This window comes from Apus apus, chromosome 1 (assembly GCF_020740795.1).
Source record: "Apus apus isolate bApuApu2 chromosome 1, bApuApu2.pri.cur, whole genome shotgun sequence".
NCBI classification, from domain to species: Eukaryota; Metazoa; Chordata; class Aves; order Apodiformes; family Apodidae; genus Apus; species Apus apus.
Window position 1 is genome coordinate 3,719,408 of NC_067282.1, and position 22,305 is coordinate 3,741,712.

The 22,305-nt window shown below is 56.4% G+C and overlaps 3 protein-coding genes across 3 annotated transcripts; 1 reads left to right on the forward strand and 2 right to left on the reverse strand.

Annotated features, from left to right (window-relative positions):
* Window positions 1-9,587: 9,587 nt before the first annotated feature.
* On the reverse strand, window positions 9,588-10,975 carry LOC127379857 (thyroid hormone-inducible hepatic protein-like). The gene is made up of 2 exons (XM_051608046.1): window positions 10,443-10,975; window positions 9,588-9,969 (listed from the first exon to the last, which is right to left on the reverse strand). The coding sequence occupies exon 1, from the start codon at window positions 10,881-10,883 to the stop codon at window positions 10,461-10,463; it is 423 nt and encodes a 140-aa protein (XP_051464006.1). The 5' UTR covers window positions 10,884-10,975; the 3' UTR covers window positions 9,588-9,969; window positions 10,443-10,460.
* A 2,790-nt stretch (window positions 10,976-13,765) lies between these two features.
* LOC127379856 (thyroid hormone-inducible hepatic protein-like) lies at window positions 13,766-15,141 on the forward strand. The gene is made up of 2 exons (XM_051608044.1): window positions 13,766-14,286; window positions 14,760-15,141. Exon 1 carries the CDS (start codon window positions 13,846-13,848, stop codon window positions 14,266-14,268), a length of 423 nt encoding a protein of 140 aa, XP_051464004.1. The 5' UTR covers window positions 13,766-13,845; the 3' UTR covers window positions 14,269-14,286; window positions 14,760-15,141.
* A 2,850-nt stretch (window positions 15,142-17,991) lies between these two features.
* NDUFC2 (NADH:ubiquinone oxidoreductase subunit C2) lies at window positions 17,992-21,066 on the reverse strand. Its single transcript, XM_051608047.1, has 3 exons — window positions 20,842-21,066; window positions 19,456-19,599; window positions 17,992-18,194 (listed from the first exon to the last, which is right to left on the reverse strand). The coding sequence occupies exons 1-3, from the start codon at window positions 20,978-20,980 to the stop codon at window positions 18,145-18,147; spliced, it is 333 nt and encodes a 110-aa protein (XP_051464007.1). The 5' UTR covers window positions 20,981-21,066; the 3' UTR covers window positions 17,992-18,144.
* Between the last annotated feature and the right edge of the window lie 1,239 nt (window positions 21,067-22,305).

Consider the following 22,305-nt stretch of genomic DNA (forward strand, 5'->3'; position numbering starts at 1 on the left):
ATAGAAATAAGGAGGGAAAGAGAAAACAGACTTTGGGTATGGATCTCTGGGACCCTGTGAGATCAAGGCTTCGATCAAGAGGGAATTCTTGGGCAACCTAGAATCACAGAACCACAGAATCACCAAGGCTGGAAAAGACCTTTAAGATCATCAAGTCCAGCCTATGACCAACACCACCCCATCAGCCAGACCATGGCACCAAGTCCCACATCCAGCCTTTCCTTGAACACCTCCAGGGATGGTGGCTCCACCCCTGCCCTAGGCAGTCCATCCCAATGTCTGGTCACCCTTTCCATGAGGAACTGCTTCCAAGGGCAGGTTGGATGGGGCTCTGAGTAGCCTGTTCCAGTGGAAGGTGTCCCTGCCCATGCAGGGGAGTTGGAACTCAATGATCTTTAAGGTGCCTTCCAACTCAAAACATCCTGTGATTCTGTGATTCTGTGATTCTGTAATATCCAACCTAAACCTCCCCTGGTGCAGCTTGAGGCCAGGCTCTCTTGTCTTGTTGCTAGTTGCCTGGAAAAAGAGCCCACCTGACTCCAACCTCCCTACAGGTGGTTGTAGAGAGTGAGAAGGTCCCCCCTGAGTCTCCCCTTCTCCAGGCTAAACAAGCCCAGCTCCCTCAGCCTTTCCCTGTAAGACTTTCCCTCTAGCCCTTTCACCAGCCTCGTTGTCTCCTCTGGACCTGTTCCAGCACCTCAAGATCCTACTCCTACCATTCCTGATACAAGCCAGGATGCCACTGGCATGTGTGCCACCTGAGCACACTGTTGGCTCATTTTCAGCTGGTTGTCAACCAGTACTCCCAGGTCCCTCTCTGCCAGGCTGCTCTCCAGCAGTCAAGGGAGGAGGTGCTAGCAAAAATACCTCTGAAATCACGGATCTTTTGGCAGGAGCGTCTCGCCAGGGGACAGGGATGACTGCTGCCCATACATGGCTGGAGCCTCAAAAGTCTGGATCCTTCTTCTAGCTCCCCAGCAGCTTCTTTCCCCAGGAGATCATAGAATTCTGTGATACATATGATCCTATGATTTGGTTGTTGGTGCAGTTAGATGTGTTTTACGGTCCCTATTTCACACATTATTGGCCTTTAGCTCACACTTTCCCCATGACTGCAGCTCAGACTGGATGGAATAGGGGCATTTACCAATATTTGTACCTTGGGGAGCTTCAATGCAATGATAAGCTCTGATTTCTATCCACTCCCACCCTGTTTCCCTGCTGGGTGCTTGGACACAGTATTAGGAACAGTTTGTGGATACCTTAAATTGTCCTTGTGCAGTACTGGGCCTTTTAGAGAGTGTCTCTGTCTAACAACCCTCAGGGGAACAGGATGAAGCAAACAAGAAATGGCCTTTGCTCTGCATTTTGTGCCTTCCTCTTAAGTCAAAGTGCTGAATGAGCATTAACTCTTGAGCAAGGAGAAGGGGAAGCTGAGGACCAGACTGGCAAAAGGTTGACCAGGATTATGCAAGGGGTGCAGGGCAAAAAAACCCAGTAATACTGTTCAAAGGTCCTGTATTCTATGCCATAAATTGTCCTCCTTCAAAATCTGAGTCTGCTCCCTCCCCATGAAAAGTTTTGTCTGAAACAAAACATTAACATGTACACATATAAATACAGATATAACATAAAGCATATTTAGTGTATCTCTATATAAGATGTGCATAAGTGTCTTAAAAATAATTTTGTCCCCTCTTCATGTATATGTGGGAGTCCTTTTTTATTTGCATTCTGTTCTTGACCTTTAAAATGATTACATAGCACTTTTTAAAGATTATTCCCTTAGTCACAAGGGGCAACAAGTCTTTTTCCTAAACAAATGTCTAGATGTTCATCTAATCACCTGGATGCACACAGGGAAAAAATTAAGACCAGGAGAGCTGGAGATATTGCAGTTCTTTGCAGCACCCATCAGAGACACCCAAAACCACCCATTTATAAAGCTTTAACACCTACCATAGATTTCAAACTGGTGATGCCTCTCTGGCTCTTACATTAGCATCCTCAGACCTATTGTTGGGCAAGATGTGGAGGCTTCTCCCACACCTCCACCTGGTTGGAAAAAGGGCTGCAGACAGACATGGGTCTTCCAGCCTCTAAGTCTTTCCCCATGGCCACAGCAGGAGAAGCCTGAAGAGCAGTAATGGGACCACCAGGCTCGAGTTACCCTCCTTGCTGAGACACTTTCCCAGTCCCATTGCCATACATGGCACAGTCTTCTCAGTCTTGGTGGGTCCCTGATGTTTCAGGGGTAGTAAAAATGAATGAGAAAACTGGACGAAAAATAATATGCCTTTTCTTTTGCCCAGCATCATTTCTCCTTCATAGAGGAGGTGAACATTTAGAGAAGGTTTATTCTTTTGAGCTGGGACAGTACCTCTGACTTTTTTGCAGTCCATCATGTAATCCCTGCCAACTGACTGGCAAAAAGGGTTCCAACCAGAGAAGGTTTAGGGGAGAATAAATTTCTTATGATGAGGGGTGGTGAAACACTGGACCAGGTAGCTAGAGAGATGGTAAAAGCCTCATCCCTGGAAACGTTCAAGGTGAGGTTGGATGGGGCTCTGAGCAACCTGATCTAGTTGAAGATGTCCCTGCTCACTGCAGGGGGGTTGGACTGGATGAGCTTGAAAGGTCCCTTCCAACCCAAACCATGTTGTCATTCTATGAGTTGTTTTTTTAGTATTACAATGACTGCAGAGGGGCCACACGTGCACAGCAGAGGCCACACAACCCGTCATGCCCTCATGACAGGGGATGAAGAGAAGCTGACCTGGTTTGTCTGGTGCACAAACTCCCCGCTCAGCAGACAATCAGAGATCTCATCCCTTCTTGTGGTCAGCACACTGCAGAAGGGGCCTTTGTTACTGCAACCAGGTTCATTACTGGTCTTCATCTGTCAAAGGGGATCATGTTTGATTTTGATCTGTAGCAAAACTCTGCCTGGGTATAGGAGGATCCTGCGTGTCCAAGAGAAAATATTCCCCTTGAGGCATCAGGTGTCCCCAGACCACTGCTGGTTTCCTTCTCTGCAAGGACTGTAGGACAGCTGGTGCTTCTCAGGGGGAGGTTTGAGACTCTGCAGAGTTGTGTGACTGATTTCAAAATGTAATTTACCATTGCTCGAGGTGTCAGGGCAGGGGGGTGGTGGGGGATGCTTTGCAGCCTCAGTGCATTTTGTTTCTGAAGAGTGAAATACGTTTTCTCTTTTATTATCCTGTGCTATTAGAGTTTCACTAAAATAAAAGCAAGGGATGGAGCTCCTGCTTTCTTTTCTGTTTCTTTACAGTCCTGTGGAGCTTCAAAGTGCTGCTGAGTCATCAGAGCCCAACTGTGGGGGTTAGCATGAACGTGAAGCCATGACCAAGGCATGGAGCTACCTCCAAGTAATGGGAAGAAACAGGAGGAAACATCTGCAGAACATTTGCTCAGTTTAGATTGAGGCTTTTAGAGCTGCTGAGTCTCAGATTTCAGTCTGAAGGGTGTTATTTCACTCTTGTGAGATGGCAGGTTTGGAAAGCATGTGCAGCTACGCTCACAACACATCTGGAGTGTGCAGCCCAGGCCATGGTCACAATCCTCCTCTCACCACACATGCTCCAGAGGTTTCTGGTTTCTTTAATCAAAGCTACAAAGCTGATGGAGGACCAGTGTTTGTTCAACCAAGGCAGTGACTTTTCAACAGCTGAATTTGCTTTACAATGGCTTGAAGAGGCCAGGGGATACCTCCCTCTAGTGCCCAGCTCAGTAGGACTTGCCCAGAGTGTTCTGACTGGTAGAGAAGGCGTCACCGGGAGGTGGGACCCAACCTGTGCTGAGGGCTCTAACCCCCTGCAAAGGACTTGCAGACCCTACCCACCCACCCAGCAAGGGCTTTGCCTCTGCTCTCCTCACATCTCACAGGGACTGAAAGTGAGCAAAGCTCTACCTTCCTACTCACCCCAGCTGGTTTCCCCACCTCCTCCTCTGCCTCCTGCTGTGGAGGTACCACAGCCAAGCAAGGAGGAGGCAGAATTGCTCCTCGGTGTTCCTGGGGCTTGCAGGGGTTGCAGCAGGTTGTCCCTTGAGCTGCATGTGTTGGAGATGGTGCTGAGTCTGAAGGGCCAAAGGAAGGGATGTGCACATACCCGTTGGGTTATGGAGCTGAGACATTAGGAGTCCAGTAGAAGAGGGGATGATGGGGAGGGGAAAGAAGGATGCTGGGGAGCAGGCTGGGATCCCAGCACCCAGCACAGGATGATGGCAGGATTACACCAAGCTTTTGCAAGGCTTGAGTGCCAGAGAGCTGGGGGGACATCCATCCCAATGCAAACCCCATTCCCATGCCCCACTGGAGAAAACCAGATCACCCCCCAACACTGGAGCATGGCCTTAGTGGCCAAGGTCCCCCCAGTCTCATGGGTGGGGGGACAGCAGCTATAGAGAGGCAAGAGCTGGTAGGAAACAGAGGACTCATCTGCACAAGGCTCTGTGGTTCATTTCAGATCAGCCTTGGGAAGTGTTTACATCGTCAGAGTGACCAGGTTTAGGCACATACAGAAAAGAAAAGCATCATTTCAAGGTGACAGGTGCTTTTTACAAAGCGCTACCAGGGAGTACTCATTTCTGCCCTGCAGAAACCCCCCTGGGACTGGGTTGAAATGAAGCAGCAAGGTGGCTGGCAGGATCTGCTGCAGGGCGAGCAGGATGACACCAGCAGTGCCTGGTGGGACAACAGCCCAGCTCTGAGCTGCTCCTGGAGGAACTTCCTCGGTGGGACTTGGCGCAGGAGGAGAGGTGCTGCTGGGCTGCAGAGAACAGATCACCCTGTGGGGATAATGAACAAGGATGTCTTAGTTCCTGGCTGGGTTTCCTTCAAAATAAAGGTTAAGATTGTAAAGTCCCTGTTACTGCTCCCTGTTGTTGCTGGTGTCTGTCTACACCCTGCATTTCACTACAAGCACCTTGGCCGTTATGCCCTGTCTCGGGGGGAACACAAGGATTTCTCCCCAGGGGGTCTCAGGGATCAAAGACCCACCAGCACAGAGAATGGATTTGTTTCCAGGGTAGGGGAAGATTAAACTGTCTGAGCTGTTTGCAGGTGATGTGTCAAATTTAGACATTTGGAGACCTGAAAGTGCTGAATTCCTCCCTAACAAGGACTCCGTTGCATTTTCCATCACAGAAGAAGGAGAAGCAGCTGGAGCACCAGTGTCTGGCTGCTCCTGGAGTCCAGAGCTCAGGGTCTTCCATCCACCCAGCCCTTTTGTTTCTGGGATCTTTTGTGTCTGCCCAGCAGCAGCCAGCCAGCCTACACCGTGAGCTGGGGTGTCTTGAAGACAGTGTGAAGCTCACAAAATGACCTTTCCTTGATGGCACCATTTGCACCCTTGGGCAGCAGAGGAAGACACATCCAGGAGGCTGTATCTGTTGTGCAATAAAGTGCAGGCTCAGAACTCCTGGGACTGGGGTGTATTGCAAACACTGGGAAGCCACCCAGCAAGAAGACAACTATGTTACCCCTCAGCCATCTCCTCCTTGGTCCTGCAACTCCCCAGGCTCTTACCTCAGAGGCTGGGGGTGCAGGCTCATGAGCTAGACTGATCTTCACTGAGGTTGATCTCCTCCAGGATCTGGCTGTACCTCCTGGTCAGGGCTTTGGTATTTTTGGTGAGGTCGGTCAGAACTTGCTGCAGGCCGTTGACGTGGTGGGACAGGCGCTCTTGCAGGTTGCTGTCTGCATCCCCAGCTGAGGCTGTGCTGGGGTCAGTGTCACCGAAGGCTGTGCTGGTGTCAGGGCTGGTGTGGCTCTGGTCGGTGACAGAGGCCAGGCCCTTCTCCACCACAGGCTTGATGGCCTTGAGGAGCTGGTAGCGCTCGTAGAGGTCCGTGTGGCCACCTGCAGCCGGGGCTGCCCCCTCCTGCTGTGGGAAGACCCCTCGGAGCAGGCTGGGGAACATCACCTCCTGCTCCATCTTCTGGGTGGCTGAGAAGTACTGCTCCATGGCCCTGCTCTCACAGCTCTGCTCGCAGCGCTGCTCTGGGCTCTTCCCGGGCTGCCACCTGCTCCCTGTCCCTGCCCAGGGCTTTTTATGAGGGGCCAGGGCATGTCCCTCCTCTGCTGTCCTCTCCTGCAGCCCCAGCCCAGGCTGGACATCCCTGGGGCCGGGCTTGGCTCCATCCCAGCTGGGGCTCAGCAACACCCTCTCCCTGGCTCTGCACAATCTCTCCTGGCCCAGCCCCTCCATGGCCTTCACCCGAGCTGGCTGGGGGTCCTGCTGTTTCCCCGTGCCAGGAGCAGGGAGGCAAGGAAGGAAGGTGCCTGGGGCCTCTCCTGTCCTGTCCACACCATCCCCACCACTCCCAGGGCTTGGGAGAGTGGGACCAGCTCTTCCCCCCTGGTGCAGGCAGCACCATGGGAGAGCTGCCTTGATCAGGGCAGTTTTGAGGGGGGAGGAAAGAGACCAAGTAATGGGATTTTTTTGGAGAGGAGGTGTCCTCCATGAGCCCTGCCAGCCTCCTTCTTCAGGGCTGGTCCAGGGCTCTCACACAGCCCACCTTGGCAAGCTGCTCTGGTAACAGCCTGGACTGAAAGAAGGTGATAATGAGCGGGTGACACTTGTCTGAAGGGAGCTTGCCCAAAACTGGTTAAGGAGGAAGATGAACATCAGCTGGATTAAATAGTGACCAGGGAATGATAAAAGGGACTTTGAAAAAGCAGAGAAGGTGGTGAGATGCCCCTGAGCCTTCTCTTCAACAGTCCCAGCTCAAACAGCCTCTCCCCATATGGAAGGTGCTCCAGCCCCTTCATCACCTTTGTGGCCTCCAGGGGACTCTCCAGTACGTCCATGTCTCTCTTGTACTGGGCAGCCCAGTGTCCCAGCAGGGCTGAGCAGAGGGCAAGAGGCCCCTCTTTGCACCTAGCCCCAGGAGGCTGGTGGCCATCTTCACCCTGAGGTCACCTTGCTGGCCCACAGCCACCTTGTCCAACCTGGGAGCCAGAGCTGGGGTGCCCGGGTGTCCATTCTGGGGGCTTCACCCCGGCACCTGCAGGAGCGGCGCTGGGCAGCAGCAGGGATGGCTGAGGCCAGAGCAGCCCCAGACCCAAAGCCAGGGGTGCAGGCAGGGAAGGGGCAGGGGTGCTGGCAGCCCCCCCATCCTGGGGGGCGTGTGGTGAGGACTTCTTGGGGCAGCTTAGAGAAGGGGGTGTGGAATTTCTTACTGATCTAGCATTTTGGGTCGACACCGATTGTCTCTTGTCTTCCTGAGCCTGCGTGCCCAGGTCGCTGCTTCCTGGTGACTGAGGTGCCATTAATCAGGTACCAATCAACCTGCAAGGTCCTGGTTGGCTTCAACCACGTGAATGGAAAAGGTCACTTCCCCGTGGTGGCCGGGGACAGTGCCGGTGTCCCGGGAGCCTTTCCAGGGCAGCGTGGAGCGGGCGTCCCCCGGCCAGGCTGGAGAGGGCCTGACCTGCCCCTTTTGCCCCCATCCTGCCGGGGGCCCGCGTGGGGTCTTTCAAGGACAAAGACCTTTTCTGTGGCCACCTCGTGTCACTTCTCAGCCACGTCCAGCAGCGGTGGCAGCAGCTGGACCCTGCTGGGGTGTGATGCAAGGCCCTGCAATCGGAGCCCCAGAAGTTTCCTGGGAATCAGCAGGGTTGGGGCCGGCTGGCCAGACAGTGGCTTGCAGAGAGGGATCTGGGGGTCCTGGGGGCTTGCCAGCGGCCCAGAAGTTGTCCTTCCAGCTGTCTAAGGTCACAGACATTTTCTGAGCACGTCTTTACCATGTGTCCTGCTCTGATCGTTCCTCGGGGCACCACGAGCCTTTCCACTTGCTGAGCACGCTGCCCAAGCCAAAAGCCGTTGCTGGAGGTGCCTGCAGGCTTTCCTTGCTCTGACCACCACCTTCTCCATGGGACACGGAGCCCATCCTTCAACTCCAGCCATCTAAACCACCATCATCGCTTCCTTTGAGGTCCTTGTCTCAGCAGGAACCAACACCGCTCTGTTCCTTATGGTTCAGTGGATAGAGAGGAGCTCCAAAGGTGGGTTGCAGACACCGTGTCCACCTTCCAGCTCCATTTCTCCCCTATCCTGTGCTGTCACAGCCCAGCTTGAGGTGGCATGACTTGGGGATGGCTGAAGTGCCAGCCAGCAGCTCCCTTGTGCTCCACTTTCTCTGGATAAGACAGAAGGCTTCAACCTTGCCAGGGCTGAGGGATGACACAGGGCAGATCTGTAGATCTGCCTCCAAATCCTCATGCTGGCTGGGAGGAGCTGTGTTTGCCACCGTTTCGGGGCACTTCATGCTTGGCAAACACTTTTGTAGATGCTGGTTTTGTCCTTCCCAGAACAACAAGACATTTGGCCCCGTGAGGGGTGTCACCTGGTGGGACGTGGCAGCAGTGTGGGGTGGGGTTGGTGCTGAGCCCATGGGAGGAGCAATGAGACCCTCAGGCTTCTGCGACTGCAGACTTGGGGTTTGAGCAGACCTTCCCCTGGCCTACCATCCTCTGCCATGGCTCAGAGGGAGGACAATGCCACCAAAATGCCAACTCTTGTCCCCAGGTGTTCCCATGTTGTCCCAGGCACCGCCAGATTCCCCACTGTCTCTGCCTCCCCTGGCACCACCAGGGTTGCCTTTGTCCTTGTTCAGACCCACCTGGCATCCTATCAGGTGTGGGGTGGACATGGCCCCAAATGTCCCCTGCAGAGCCCCCAGATGTCCCCTGCAGAGCCCCCAGATCCCTGACTGGCCACTCAGCCACAGGCAGCTGGAGACCTCTTCCCTGCTGCCTGTGCTCCAAGAGGCCAAGCTGAAGCTGGGAGAAATGGGCTGATCAGGTGAGAGGAGATGGCAACCTCCAAAGGAATCCTAACGACAGGTTTGGGATCCCAGGGCCTTGGAGAGGGGCTGAGCCCGGCAGCCCTGCTGCCCCTCAGGGATTGTCCCCAGGCTCAGCCCTGCATGGGCAGCTCCATGGCAGAAACCCTGATGGGCAGGAGAAAGGCCTGGGAAGCTGTGGGGCACAGAGCAGCAGCAGCAGCAGTGGGACAGCCCTGGGGAGACCTTTGAAGAGAACCCTGAGCCTGGTGCCCGCGCTGTGTGTGGGATGAAGGTTCCCTCCACCAAGGGACAGACCTGCCCACCCTTCTGGGCGCGCAGCAGCGGGGCTTGGTGTCTGCCTGGCTGCTGCACCTCTGGGTCCTGTGTCAGGCAGATTCACACCCGTCTGTGTACACAACACAGATAGCAGCTCCTGCGGGTGTTGCTGCTGACGTGAGGAGGAAATGTTGTCGTTTGAGGGTTGTGAGACACTGGAACAAGTTGCCCAGAGAAGTCAGCCATGACCAGTGGTTGGAAGGGGCCCTGAGCTACCTGATCAGGTGGAAAATGTCCCTGCAGACAGCAGGAGGCTGGACTAGATGGTCTCTACGAGGTCCCTTCCAACCCAAATCATCCCGTGACTCTGAGTTTTTGTCCCCTCACGTTCCCCATCGTTTCCCTGGAAAGCCCCTTCCCAGCAGAGCCGCTGCCCCTGCCCCACGCCAGGGCACGCCAGGAGGGCTCCAGCCAGGGGAAAGCACCACGCTGACAGCAGCTTCCCAGGGCAGGTTTTATTAGCAAAGACTGGGGCCACCACTCTCAGGGTCCAGGTACCAGCTGGAAACGGGCTGAGCAGTCCCAAGGACTGTTGGAGGTCGGGGCCCCGTGCGGCGCTGCCGCCTCCGTGCTGCTCTTTGAAAATAAAGAGGAGGCCACGAGGCGGGCAGCGCTGCCCATGGACCTCCCAGCATGAACAGATGCTTCTTCCTATGAGGATAAGGCACCATCTGGTTCTCCGGTGGTTGCAACCGTGGCCGGCGGGCGGTCCCAGCGCTGGGAGATCAGCTGCCGTGCTGAGGGGAGGCTGGGGGGGCTGGGGAGCAGGCTGTGGTGGTCAGCGGTGGGGGTGTCCTCTCCTGCATGTCACCAGCACCCAGCCTGCAACGACAGCTCGCCTTAACCCTCAAGGCCATCCCAGGGAGAGACCTGGGCCACCAGTCTCGGGGCCACAGACCCTGAAGCCTCAGAGTCTCTGCACGGAGGGATGCAATGAGTCCCCTCCCTCAGCATGGGGAAGGAGATAAGGGTGCTGAGGAACTGGAATGGGTTGCCCAGGGAGGTGGCTGATGCCCCATCCCTGGAGGTTTTTAAGGCCAGCTTGGACCAGGTTTTGTGCCACCTGGTCTAGTGGTGGGTTCCCTGCTCATGGCAGGGGGGTTGGAACTGGATGATCTTTGAGGTCCCTTCCAACCTTCATGATTCTGTAATTCTCTGATTCTGTGATCTGCAGCATTTGAGGGGACAGCCCCCATCTCAAGGCTTTGTCCAGTACCTCTCCACCCCTGCAGGGACACACACCTCAGCCACCCCTCGTGCAGGTGCCCTGGACTCCATGTCCCCCCGGCTCTTACCTGGTGGCTGGGGAAGGGTCACCAGCTGGGCTGCCCCTCACTGGGGCTGATCTGCTCCAGGATCTGGCTGTATCTGCGGGTCAGGGCATTGGTGTCCCTGGTGAGGTGGGTGAGGACCTGCTGCAAGCCGGCCAGGTGGTGGGACAGGCGCTCCTCCAGCTGGGCGTCCATGGCGTCGTTGTCATCCGAGGCTGTGCTGGGGTCAGTGTCACCGAAGGCTGTGCTGGTGTCAGGGCTGGTGTGGCTCTGGTCGGTGACAGAGGCCAGGCCCTTCTCCACCACAGGCTTGATGGCCTTGAGGAGCTGGTAGCGCTCGTAGAGGTCCGTGTGGCCACCTGCAGCCGGGGCTGCCCCCTCCTGCTGTGGGAAGACCCCTCGGAGCAGGCTGGGGAACATCACCTCCTGCTCCATCTTCTGGGTGGCTGAGAAGTACTGCTCCATGGCCCTGCTCTCACAGCTCTGCTCGCAGCGCTGCTCTGGGCTCTTCCCGGGCTGCCACCTGCTCCCCGTCCCTGCCCAGGGCTTTTTATGAGGGGCCAGGGCATGTCCCTCCTCTGCTGTCCTCTCCTGCCAGCCCCAGCCCAGGCTGGACATCCCTGGGGCCGGGCTTGGCTGCATCCCAGCTGGGGCTCAGCAACACCCTCTCCCTGGCTCTGCACAATCTCTCCTGGCCCAGCTGGCGGGGGGGATGGGGGTGTCACCTCTGTCCCCTCCTCGCTGCCATGCGCTCGGGACGTGAACCCTCCGGGGACGTTGAGTAACCCCTTCCTGCAGACATATGGGTAATCCCACCGGGAATGTGCTGCAGTGTGGGGTCCCATCTGGGGACCTGGGGACATGGCCCTCAGCTGATGCCCAGCCACAGGGCTCTGCAGAAACATCCCCTTCCCCTCAGCTCTCCCCCATCTGGGATGGGGACAGGCATGGGGACCTGCCTCCAGGATGTGAAACACTCTTGGCTGTGACATTTGGTTGTTGCTCCACACGGGGGAGCCGGGACGGGGCCACCCCAACCCAGAGCCCCCATCCTGGGGCAGATGCCATGGCTGGGACACAGCCACCGCTGCTTGTCCCCATGTGTCCCTGCGGTGTGTGGCAATCGTGGAAGATTGTCCTGTTAGGGGAAAGGCCGTGGGGTCTCACATCTCTTGCAACCCTCAGTGCTGGCAGTTCTCCTGCTGACCCTCCTCCACATGTCCCAGCCAGGTGCCCACATTGCCACTTGCCCTCTCCTCCACAGATCTGTCCTTGCCACCCCTCTTGTCCCTTGCCAGGTGTCCCTGCTGTCTCTGGGTGTCCTGCTGTGGAGTCCAGCACTGCACTAAGGTGTGTGCAGGCACCAGCCAGGAGCTTTGCCACCATGTGGGTCTGGGCTACTGTGGAGCTTCTGGGAAGTGCAGGGACATTTCAGGGCTCTGGGGACAGAAGGACACAGGGGACACTATGCCCCCCTGCTCCCTTGTTTTGGTTTGGATGTCATCCCAAGCCACCTCACTGATGGGAGCAGCAGGGCAGGGGGTGGTGGTGCTCTGCAACCCCGGGTCAGCTCCCAGCTCCCCGTCCTTGGGACATGAATTCTCATACTCCCCTTGTGCCTCTGGTGAACCCATCAGCCAAAAAACGGGCCCCACATCCTCCATGTCCTGCTAGAATAGGCTGTGGGGAGCTGCTAACACCAGCAGCCATGGCAGGAGCAAGAAGAGAGGAGCCAGGACAGGAGCCCAGCACAGCCACCTCGGGGCTGCAGCAGGGCTGGGACTGGGCTGACCTGAAGTGGGGCACCTGGGTGGGGGCTGGGGGTGATTGCTCAGGGCCATCGGGACCCCCAGGAAGTGCAATGAGATCCTCAGGTCTCTGGTGCCACAGCCCCTGCTTTGAGCAATCCTCCCCACAATCTGCTGTTCTCCTGGGGACAGGGGGAAAACACCTCCCCCCAAATTCCTGAGTGTCCCCCTGTCATCCCTAGCACTTCCAGATGTCACATGCTCCCTCCCTGGAAGTGTTCAAGACCAGGCTGGATGGAGCTTGGAGCATCTTGATCTAGTGGGAGGTGTCCCTGCCCACGCAGGGGGTTGGAACTAGATGATCTTTAAGGTCACTTCCAACTCAAACCATCCTATGACTCCATATCATCCCGTGGCACCACTGGACCCTGGGGGACCAAGATGCCACAACCCTTCTCCAGGGTCTCCCTAGCCCAGCTGCCCCAGGGAGAGATGGAGGTGCTGGGTCACAGATGTGCCCATGGGCCGAGGACATGCCTGAGGAGGGACCTCATGTCCCTGGGAGTTGTGGTACCAAGCTTCCTCTCAGGGGCTGGCTGGGGTGACACATGCCCGTGTGTCCCCAAGGGGGTGGATATCTCACACCAGAGGTTTATGGTTGTCACCAGAGGCTACAGGTGAAGATGTCTTCCATTAACTGCATGGTGAAGCTCCAGCACCAGGGTGGGTGTAGCCCCCTGTGCCCACCCAGGGGGGGTACTAGGACATCCATGCACCTCCCAGCAGGGTTGTAGTGGCCCATGCCCCTGATGTGGCCAAGTTTCCAGTGTCTGCCACAGGGCTGGTAGCACCCCCACATCTCAGTGCAGTGCTGGGCTCCATGGCAGGACACTCAGAGACACCGGGGACACCTGGGAAAGGACAAGAGGGATGGGAGGTGTTGAGGAAGGGGAAAGCAGGCAGCAGTGTGGATTCTTGGCTGGCCACCTCGGTGGGGAGTGGGACAGCTGCCACTGCTGAGGGTTGCAAAAGGGACAAGGGACCTCATGGCCTTTCCCCAAATAGAACAATCGTTGCTGATTGCCACACACCCCAGGGACACGTGGGGACAAGCAGTGCTGGCTGTGTCCCAACCATGGCATCTGCCCCAGGATGGGGGCTGTGGGGGGAGGTGGTGGCCCTGTCCGTGCTCCACGTGGGCAGTGATAGCCACATGTCACTGGAGCTTCCCACGGCAGCATTTAGCCCCATCCTGCGTCCCCAACACCCCATGTTGGACCCCATATGGCAGCACTTCTCCAGTGAGATCTTCCACCCTGGCAGCTGTGGTTGCCTCCAGGCCAGCAGCTCTGGACAGGGGTTACTCAACGTCCCCGGAGGGTTCACGTCCCGAGCACATGGCAGCGAGGAGGGGACAGAGGTGACACCCCCATCCCCCCCGCCAGCTGGGCCAGGAGAGATTGTGCAGAGCCAGGGAGAGGGTGTTGCTGAGCCCCAGCTGGGATGGAGCCAAGCCCGGCCCCAGGGATGTCCAGCCTGGGCTGGGGCTGCAGGAGAGGACAGCAGAGGAGGGACATGCCCTGGCCCCTCATAAAAAGCCCTGGGCAGGGACGGGGAGCAGGTGGCAGCCCGGGAAGAGCCCAGAGCAGCGCTGCGAGCAGAGCTGTGAGAGCAGGGCCATGGAGCAGTACTTCTCAGCCACCCAGAAGATGGAGCAGGAGGTGATGTTCCCCAGCCTGCTCCGAGGGGTCTTCCCACAGCAGGAGGGGGCAGCCCCGGCTGCAGGTGGCCACACGGACCTCTACGAGCGCTACCAGCTCCTCAAGGCCATCAAGCCTGTGGTGGAGAAGGGCCTGGCCTCTGTCACCGACCAGAGCCACACCAGCCCTGACACCAGCACAGCCTTCGGTGACACTGACCCCAGCACAGCCTCGGATGACAACGACGCCATGGACGCCCAGCTGGAGGAGCGCCTGTCCCACCACCTGGCCGGCTTGCAGCAGGTCCTCACCCACCTCACCAGGGACACCAATGCCCTGACCCGCAGATACAGCCAGATCCTGGAGCAGATCAGCCCCAGTGAGGGGCAGCCCAGCTGGTGACCCTTCCCCAGCCACCAGGTAAGAGCCGGGGGGACATGGAGTCCAGGGCACCTGCACGAGGGGTGGCTGAGGTGTGTGTCCCTGCAGGGGTGGAGAGGTACTGGACAAAGCCTTGAGATGGGGGCTGTCCCCTCAAATGCTGCAGATCACAGAATCAGAGAATTACAGAATCATGAAGGTTGGAAGGGACCTCAAAGATCATCCAGTTCCAACCCCCCTGCCATGAGCAGGGAACCCACCACTAGACCAGGTGGCACAAAACCTGGTCCAAGCTGGCCTTAAAAACCTCCAGGGATGGGGCATCAGCCACCTCCCTGGGCAACCCATTCCAGTTCCTCAGCACCCTTATCTCCTTCCCCATGCTGAGGGAGGGGACTCATTGCATCCCTCCGTGCAGAGACTCTGAGGCTTCAGGGTCTGTGGCCCCGAGACTGGTGGCCCAGGTCTCTCCCTGGGATGGCCTTGAGGGTTAAGGCGAGCTGTCGTTGCAGGCTGGGTGCTGGTGACATGCAGGAGAGGACACCCCCACCGCTGACCATCACAGCCTGCTCCCCAGCCCCCCCAGCCTCCCCTCCGCACGGCAGCTGATCTCCCAGCGCTGGGACCGCCCACCGGCCACGGTTGCAACCACCGGAGAACCAGATGGTGCCTTATCCTCATAGGAAGAAGCATCTGTTCATGCTGGGAGGTCCATGGGCAGCGCTGCCCGCCTCGTGGCCTCCTCTTTATTTTCAAAGAGCAGCACGGAGGCGGCAGCGCCGCACGGGGCCCCGACCTCCAACAGTCCCTGGGACTGCTCAGCCCGTTTCCAGCTGGTACCTGGACCCTGAGGGTGGTGGCCCCAATCTTTGCTAATAAAACCTGCCCTGGGAAGCTGCTGTCAGCGTGGTGCTTTCCCCTGGCTGGAGCCCTCCTGGCGTGCCCTGGCGTGGGGCAGGGGCAGCGGCTCTGCTGGGAAGGGGCTTTCCAGGGAAACGATGGGGAACGTGAGGGGACAAAAACTCAGAGTCACGGGATGATTTGGGTTGGAAGGGACCTCGTAGAGACCATCTAGTCCAGCCTCCTGCTGTCTGCAGGGACATTTTCCACCTGATCAGGTAGCTCAGGGCCCCTTCCAACCATTGGTCATGGCTGACTTCTCTGGGCAACTTGTTCCAGTGTCTCACAACCCTCAAAGGACAACATTTCCTCCTCACGTCAGCAGCAACACCCGCAGGAGCTGCTATCTGTGTTGTGTGCACAGACGGGTGTGAATCTGCCTGACACAGGACCCAGAGGTGCAGCAGCCAGGCAGACACCAAGCCCCGCTGCTGCGCGCCCAGAAGGGTGGGCAGGTCTGTCCCTTGGTGGAGGGAACCTTCATCCCACACACAGCGCGGGCACCAGGCTCAGGGTTCTCTTCAAAGGTCTCCCCAGGGCTGTCCCACTGCTGCTGCTGCTGCTCTGTGCCCCACAGCTTCCCAGGCCTTTCTCCTGCCCATCAGGGTTTCTGCCATGGAGCTGCCCATGCAGGGCTGAGCCTGGGGACAATCCCTGAGGGGCAGCAGGGCTGCCGGGCTCAGCCCCTCTCCAAGGCCCTGGGATCCCAAACCTGTCGTTAGGATTCCTTTGGAGGTTGCCATCTCCTCTCACCTGATCAGCCCATTTCTCCCAGCTTCAGCTTGGCCTCTTGGAGCACAGGCAGCAGGGAAGAGGTCTCCAGCTGCCTGTGGCTGAGTGGCCAGTCAGGGATCTGGGGGCTCTGCAGGGGACATCTGGGGGCTCTACAGGGGACATTTGGGGCCATGTCCACCCCACACCTGATAGGATGCCAAGTGGGTCTGAACAAGGACAAAGGCAACCCTGGTGGTGCCAGGGGAGGCAGAGACAGTGGGGAATCTGGCAGCAGGCGGTGCCTGGGACAACATGGGAACACCTGGGGACAAGAGTTGGCATTTTGGTGGCATTGTCCTCCCTCTGAGCCATGGCAGAGGATGGTAGGCCAGGGGAAGGTCTGCCCAAACCCCAAGTCTGCAGTTGCAGAAGCCTGAGGGTCTCATTGCTCCTCCCATGGGCTCAGCACCAACCCCACCCCACACTGCTGCCACGTCCCACCAGGTGACACCCCTCATGGGGCCAAATGTCTTGTTGTTCTGGGAAGGACAAAAGCAGCATCTACAAAAGTGTTTGCCAAGCATCAAGTGCCCCCAAATGGTGGCAAACACAGCTCCTCCCAGCCAGCATGAGGATTTGGAGGCAGATCTACAGATCTGCCCTGTGTCATCCCTCAGCCCTGGCAAGGTTGAAGCCTTCTGTCTTATCCAGAGAAAGGGGAGCACAAGGGAGCTGCTGGCTGGCACTTCAGCCATCCCCAAGTCATGCCACCTCAAGCTGGGCTGTGACAGCACAGGATAGGGGAGAAATGGAGCTGGAAGGTGGACACGGTGTCTACAACCCACCTTTGGAGCTCCTCTCTATCCACTGAACCATAAGGAACAGAGCGGTGTTGGTTCCTGCTGAGACAAGGACCTCAAAGGAAGCGATGATGGTGGTTTAGATGGCTGGAGTTGAAGGATGGGCTCCGTGTCCCATGGAGAAGGTGGTGGTCAGAGCAAGGAAAGCCTGCAGGCACCTTCAGCAATGGCTTTTGGCTTGGGCAGCGTGCTCAGCAAGTGGAAAGGCTCGTGGTGCCCCGAGGAACGATCAGAGCAGGACACATGGTAAAGACGTGCTCAGAAAATGTCTGTGACCTTAGACAGCTGGAAGGACAACTTGTGGGCCACTGGCAAGCCCCCAGGACCCCCAGGTCCCTCTCTGCAAGCCACTGTCTGGCCAGCCGGCCCCAACCCTGCTGATTCCCAGGAAACTTCTGGGGCTCCGATTGCAGGGCCTTGCATCACACCCCAGCAGGGTCCAGCTGCTGCCACCGCTGCTGGACGTGGCTGAGAAGTGACACTAGGTGGCCACAGAAAAGGTCTTTGTCCTTGAAAAACCCCACGCGGGCCCCCGGCAGGATGGGGGCAAAAGGGGCAGGTCAGGCCCTCTCCAGCCTGGCCGGGGGACGCCGGCTCCACGCTGCCCTGGAAAGGCTCCCGGGACACCGGCACTGTCCCCGGCCACCAAGGAGCTCTGAAGTTCTGCTGAAACATAACCTGGGAACGGAACAGTCACAGCTGCAGTAGCTTCAGTGTCTTCTTTTGCCTTCCCAGCCTTGAATATTTCAATGCAACTGGAAGTGCTTCAAGCTCCAGGGGTACCGAGCACCCTACAAATTCAGAAATGCTGCAGATCCTCAGCGTGTGTGGAAGACATTTGGGTTCAGAGTGTGGATTTAGGAGCCAACAACCCAGTGAGAAAGTAAAAAGTTTGGATCCTGATCTTCAGCAAAGAAAAAGCAGCATGAGAATGCAAAATAGGTAAGGGAGTTGATCAGGGAAAACACCTATTTTTGTTGGTTGAACAGAATTCATTTCACAGCAAGATTTTGGCTACAGTATCTACAGGGGCTGGTCCAGAGCACCCTCAAGGGTCAGGAGAAACACCAGTGAGAAATAAAAAGGAGGAATTTCCACAACTGCTTCCTGGGCTTCTTAAAATACATGCTGCATCAACAACCTCCCCTTCTCACACCTAAAACAGCTGAAAAAAGGGTGAATCAAAGTTATTCCTCTAGCACAAGTATCAGTCACCTACAGACTGACACACCACAACGGAAGAGAAGAACAAATAATCAAACACTGGGTATTTAATCATAACTTTTATTACATGAAAACCAGAAATGGTTCATTTTCTAAGCCATGGACGGTTGAAGTTACAGCCAGCTTGCCAAAAATTCCCAGCTATGGAATTAGTTCAGCAGATGCATCCTGAGACATGATGTTGCTGCTGGAGAAACCCTCAGCGAACTGGGTAGAAATCCTCCAGAAGCTCCCCTATTCTCCTCTTCTCTGCAAGAGGCAATGAAAACCTCATCAGCATTTGAGATAGGTTGAGATTTTTAATACTCATTTTTAAGGTTAACAAAGCTACCAAATTCTGGTTTTGACTTTTTTTCTTTTTTGCTACCAACAGTGAACTACTGACTCTCTACATCAACTAAATATTTCACTTCTTTTCCATAGGGCTCACCACAGATTCCTGACAAAAGATCTTTGAACAGTTCTTTATTTCTACAGATTCCTTCTGTAAGTGGGTTATAATCCAACAGCCAAATTCACCTAACTCCATTTTATTAGAAAACAGACAATTTGCACCAAAATTTGCCATAGTATTGCTGAGTCCAGTGGCTTACATTTTGTGACTACATTTAGTAAAATGTCATTCTTTACCAAGGATCTAAAGGCACATCAAGTTTCCTGACATTTTTATTCCTATTTTCAGCTGCTCTACTTATTTTCTGAGTCTTGGGAGGTGTCCCTGCCCATGAAGGGGGGTTGGCACTAGATGATCTTTTAAGGTCCCTTCCAACCCAAACCATTCTATGATTATATGATGGCCACACCGTTTTCAAATCAACATGCACTTAAAAGTGCAATTTTACATGAATAAGCAGTAAAATCTTGATTTTATAAGAATTAAACCCCACAATTCCTGATTTTCATTACTTAGTTTCTCCTTCACTGGCACAAGTTTGGTCTACTCTTAATGCTTTTTGGCTCTGCAATTTTTACATTAAAATAAGCTTTTAGGAGGAAAATTGATCATCAAGGCCACTGATCAGCTCCATTAAAATATCTGTTTTCATACAATAAAATCCTTCATATTGTTGCTATTTATCACAGAATCATTAATGTTGGAAAAGACCTTCAAGATCATCAAGTCCAGCTGTAATCCAGCTACCACAACCATGAAACTGTATCTTGAAGTGCCACATCTAAGCACTTCTTGAACACCTCCAGGGATGGTGCCTCCACCACCTCCCTGGGCAGCCCGTTCCAAGGCCTCACCACTCTTTCAGTAAGTACATTTTTCCTAATGTCCAACCTAAACCTCCCCTGGCACAACTTAAACCCATTTCCTCTCATTCTATTGCTAGTTACTTGAAAGAAGAGACTGTGAGTAAGCAGGAAAGAGTGACCAGTCAGTACGACTTGCTAGGAAAAAACAAATTCTGCAAGCAGCCCAGCTACATCTTTACACACGTTAGCACTTAATAACTAGTATGTTATGGCATGTTGAGGTCTTTATTAAAATACCAGTTTATTATACCTGCTTTCTTGAAGTCCTCTGGATGATGCCTGACATACTCAAACAACTCTCTGTCCAGTTTGGCATGGATGTACTCTGTACGTTTCACTAGGTAATAGCCAACAAACCATCCCACAGTAGTGAAGAGGACCTGGCGGTGAACACCTGCACCAGGGAGAGAAAGGTCCCTGTCTTGTCCCATCTCCCAGCCCCAGGTGGCCCCCCGCTTTCCCCAGCCTCTCCAGACAACCTGGCTCCCCACACTCCAGCTCCTCTCTCACTGCTTCACCCCTGTGATTAAGCCCCCCAAGGTTCTTTCAGCACCCTCACCTGCAGACCTACCATAGCCCCTGCCAGCCCCCAAGAGAGACCCTCCCTTTCCCAGGGCTTCTTCCCTTCCCACCCCCCCATACCCCTCAGAGAGCCACTCCAAATCCCCTCCACCTCCCTACAATGTCTCTTTCCCCCAGTTCCCTCCCACTGCATCAAATCCCTGCCCTGCCAACAGACCCCTCGCCTCAGGGTTCCCTCCCCTTCACTACTGACCCTACAACCCTTGCAGAGTCACCCCAAATCCCACAGAACACCCCCCCCCCCCCCCTTTCCCTCCTCTTAGTCCCCCATCCCCTCATGTCAGGGCTGTCTCCCCTTCACACAGAATCACAGGATCTTAGGGGTTGGAAGGGACCTCGAAAGATCACCCAGCCCAACCCCCCTGCCAGAGCAGGGTCACCCAGAGCACATCACACAGGAACATGTCCAGAGGGGTCTTGAATGTCTCCAGAGAAGGAGACTCCACAACCTCTCTGGGCAGCCTGTTCCTCACCCTCATGTCCCTCAGAGTCCCCTCAAATCCCAGATACTCCGCATCCCCTCACCTCAGGCCCCACCTCCACCCTCACTCCCCCCCCGATATTCCTCAAGGTCTCCCCAAATCCCACACACCCCTTCCCCCAGCTCCTCCCAATCCCCTCTAACTTCCCCATCTCCCCCCCTGTTCCTCACCTCAAGACTATCTCCCCTTCCCCCAAACCCTCAGACCCCTCAGGACTCACCCCAAACCCCAGCTACACCCTTCCCCAACCCCCCTACACACACACACACACACACACACACCCCCCCGAGGGCCCCCTCCCCTCCACTCCCACCACCACCACCATATCCCTTTAGGTCACCCCGAATCCCACATCCCCTCACCTTCAGGCCTGCCTCCCTCTCCTCCCTCCCCTCACAGCCGCCCCAAAGCCCCTTCTCACCCCCACCCTCAGGGCTCTTTCCCCACCCCCCTACCCCTCAGAGTCACCCCAAATCCCACACACCCCACTCCCCAGCCTTCCTCCTCCCACCCCCCCTTCCCCTCAGGCCTCCCCACCCCCCCTGCCCTTCCTCCCCCGAGCCCCGCCGCACCCGCTCGGATGACGGGCCGGCGGTTGAAGCCGTTGTCCAGCAGAGCCGACACCCAGCCCGCCAAGCCCAGCCAGGCCGAGCCCTTGTTGAGGAGCGGGGGCGGCGGCAGCGACCGCGACTCGTCCGGCAGGAAGGCCATGGCGGCGGCGGCGGCGGCAAGGTGACCGGCGCGCCCGCGCTCCCCTCCGCCCGGCCCCGCAGCCCCGCGCCCGCGTTCCGGGCCCGCAGGGCGTTTCGTCTCCACCTCCCTGCACGGGCAGGGGCACCTCCCGCCAGCCCAGGCTGATCCCAGACCCACCCGACCTGCCCTTCAACGCTGCCAGGGATGGGGCAGCCACAGCTTCCCTGGGCAGCCTGGGCCAGGCTCTCCCCACCCTCACAGGAAAGAATTTCTTCCTAAGATCTAACCTAAACCTCCCCTTTTCCAGCTTAAAACCCTTCCCCCTGCTCCCAGCCCTCCCTGCCCTTGTCCCAAGCCCCTCCCCAGCTTTCCTGGAGCCCCTTCAGGCACTGGAAGGTGCTCTCAGGTCTCCCTGGAGCCTTCTCTTCTCCAGGCTGAACACCCCAACTCCCCCAGCCTGGCTCCAGAGCAGAGCTGCTCCAGCCCTCCCAGCATCTCTGTGACCCTTCTCTGGCCCCTCTCCAACAGCTCCATGTCTCTCCTGTGCTGAGGGCTCCAGAGCTGGACACAACACTCCAGGTGGGGTCTCACCAGAGCAGAGCAGAGGGGCAGAATCCCCTCCCTGGCCCTGCTGGCCCCACTTCTTGTGATGCAGCCCAGGACACAATTGCCCCTCTGGGCTCCAGCCCTCACTGGGGGCTCATGTCCAGCTTCTCATCTCCTCCCACCCCCAAGTCCTTTTACTCAGGACTGCTCTCTAGCTATTGTCCCTGCAGGACCTCCCTGCCCTTGTCCCAAGCCCCTCCCCAGCTTTCCTGGAGCCCCTTCAGGCACTGGAAGGTGCTCTCAGGTCTCCCTGGAGCCTTCTCTTCTCCAGGCTGAACACCCCAACTCTCCCAGCCTGGCTCCAGAGCAGAGCTGCTCCAGCCCTTGGATCATCTTCATGGCCCTTCTCTGGACTTGCTCCAACAGCTCCATGTGCTTCTTGTGTTGGGGGCTCCAAAAATGGACACTGAACTTCAGGGGGGTCTCAGCAGAGCAGCCCAGAGGGGACAATCCCCTCCTGGCCCTGCTGGTCATGCTGCTGGTGACACAGCCCAGGACAGGGTTGGTTTCTGGGCTGCAAGTTGACCCTGCAAGTGCTCGTGCTGAGCTTCTCACCAGCCAACACCCCCCTCAAGTCCTTTTCCTCAGGGCTGTTCTCAATTCATTAAGCCCCCCAAACCTCCAGCCCACAAACTGACCCCCTCAAGTTGGGTGGCTTTACCATGTGGGGGTTCTGACAGGTCTGAGCCCTCTGAGAGAAGCCAGGCTTTGTTCAGTGATGTCCAGTGACAGGACAA

Excerpts from the sequence above, each read along its gene's own strand:
- LOC127379857 (XM_051608046.1), bottom strand. The coding sequence starts at position 10,883 with ATGGAGCAGTACTTCTCAGCCACCCAGAAGATGGAGCAGGAGGTGATG.
- LOC127379856 (XM_051608044.1), top strand. The coding sequence starts at position 13,846 with ATGGAGCAGTACTTCTCAGCCACCCAGAAGATGGAGCAGGAGGTGATG.
- NDUFC2 (XM_051608047.1), bottom strand. The coding sequence starts at position 20,980 with ATGGCCTTCCTGCCGGACGAGTCGCGGTCGCTGCCGCCGCCCCCGCTC. Across the intron at positions 19,600-20,841 it reads CCGGCCCGTCATCCGAGCGG|GTGTTCACCGCCAGGTCCTC; the intron begins GTGCGGCGGGGC and ends TCCCTGGTGCAG. Across the intron at positions 18,195-19,455 it reads AGAGGACTTCAAGAAAGCAG|AGAAGAGGAGAATAGGGGAG; the intron begins GTATAATAAACT and ends TGCCTCTTGCAG.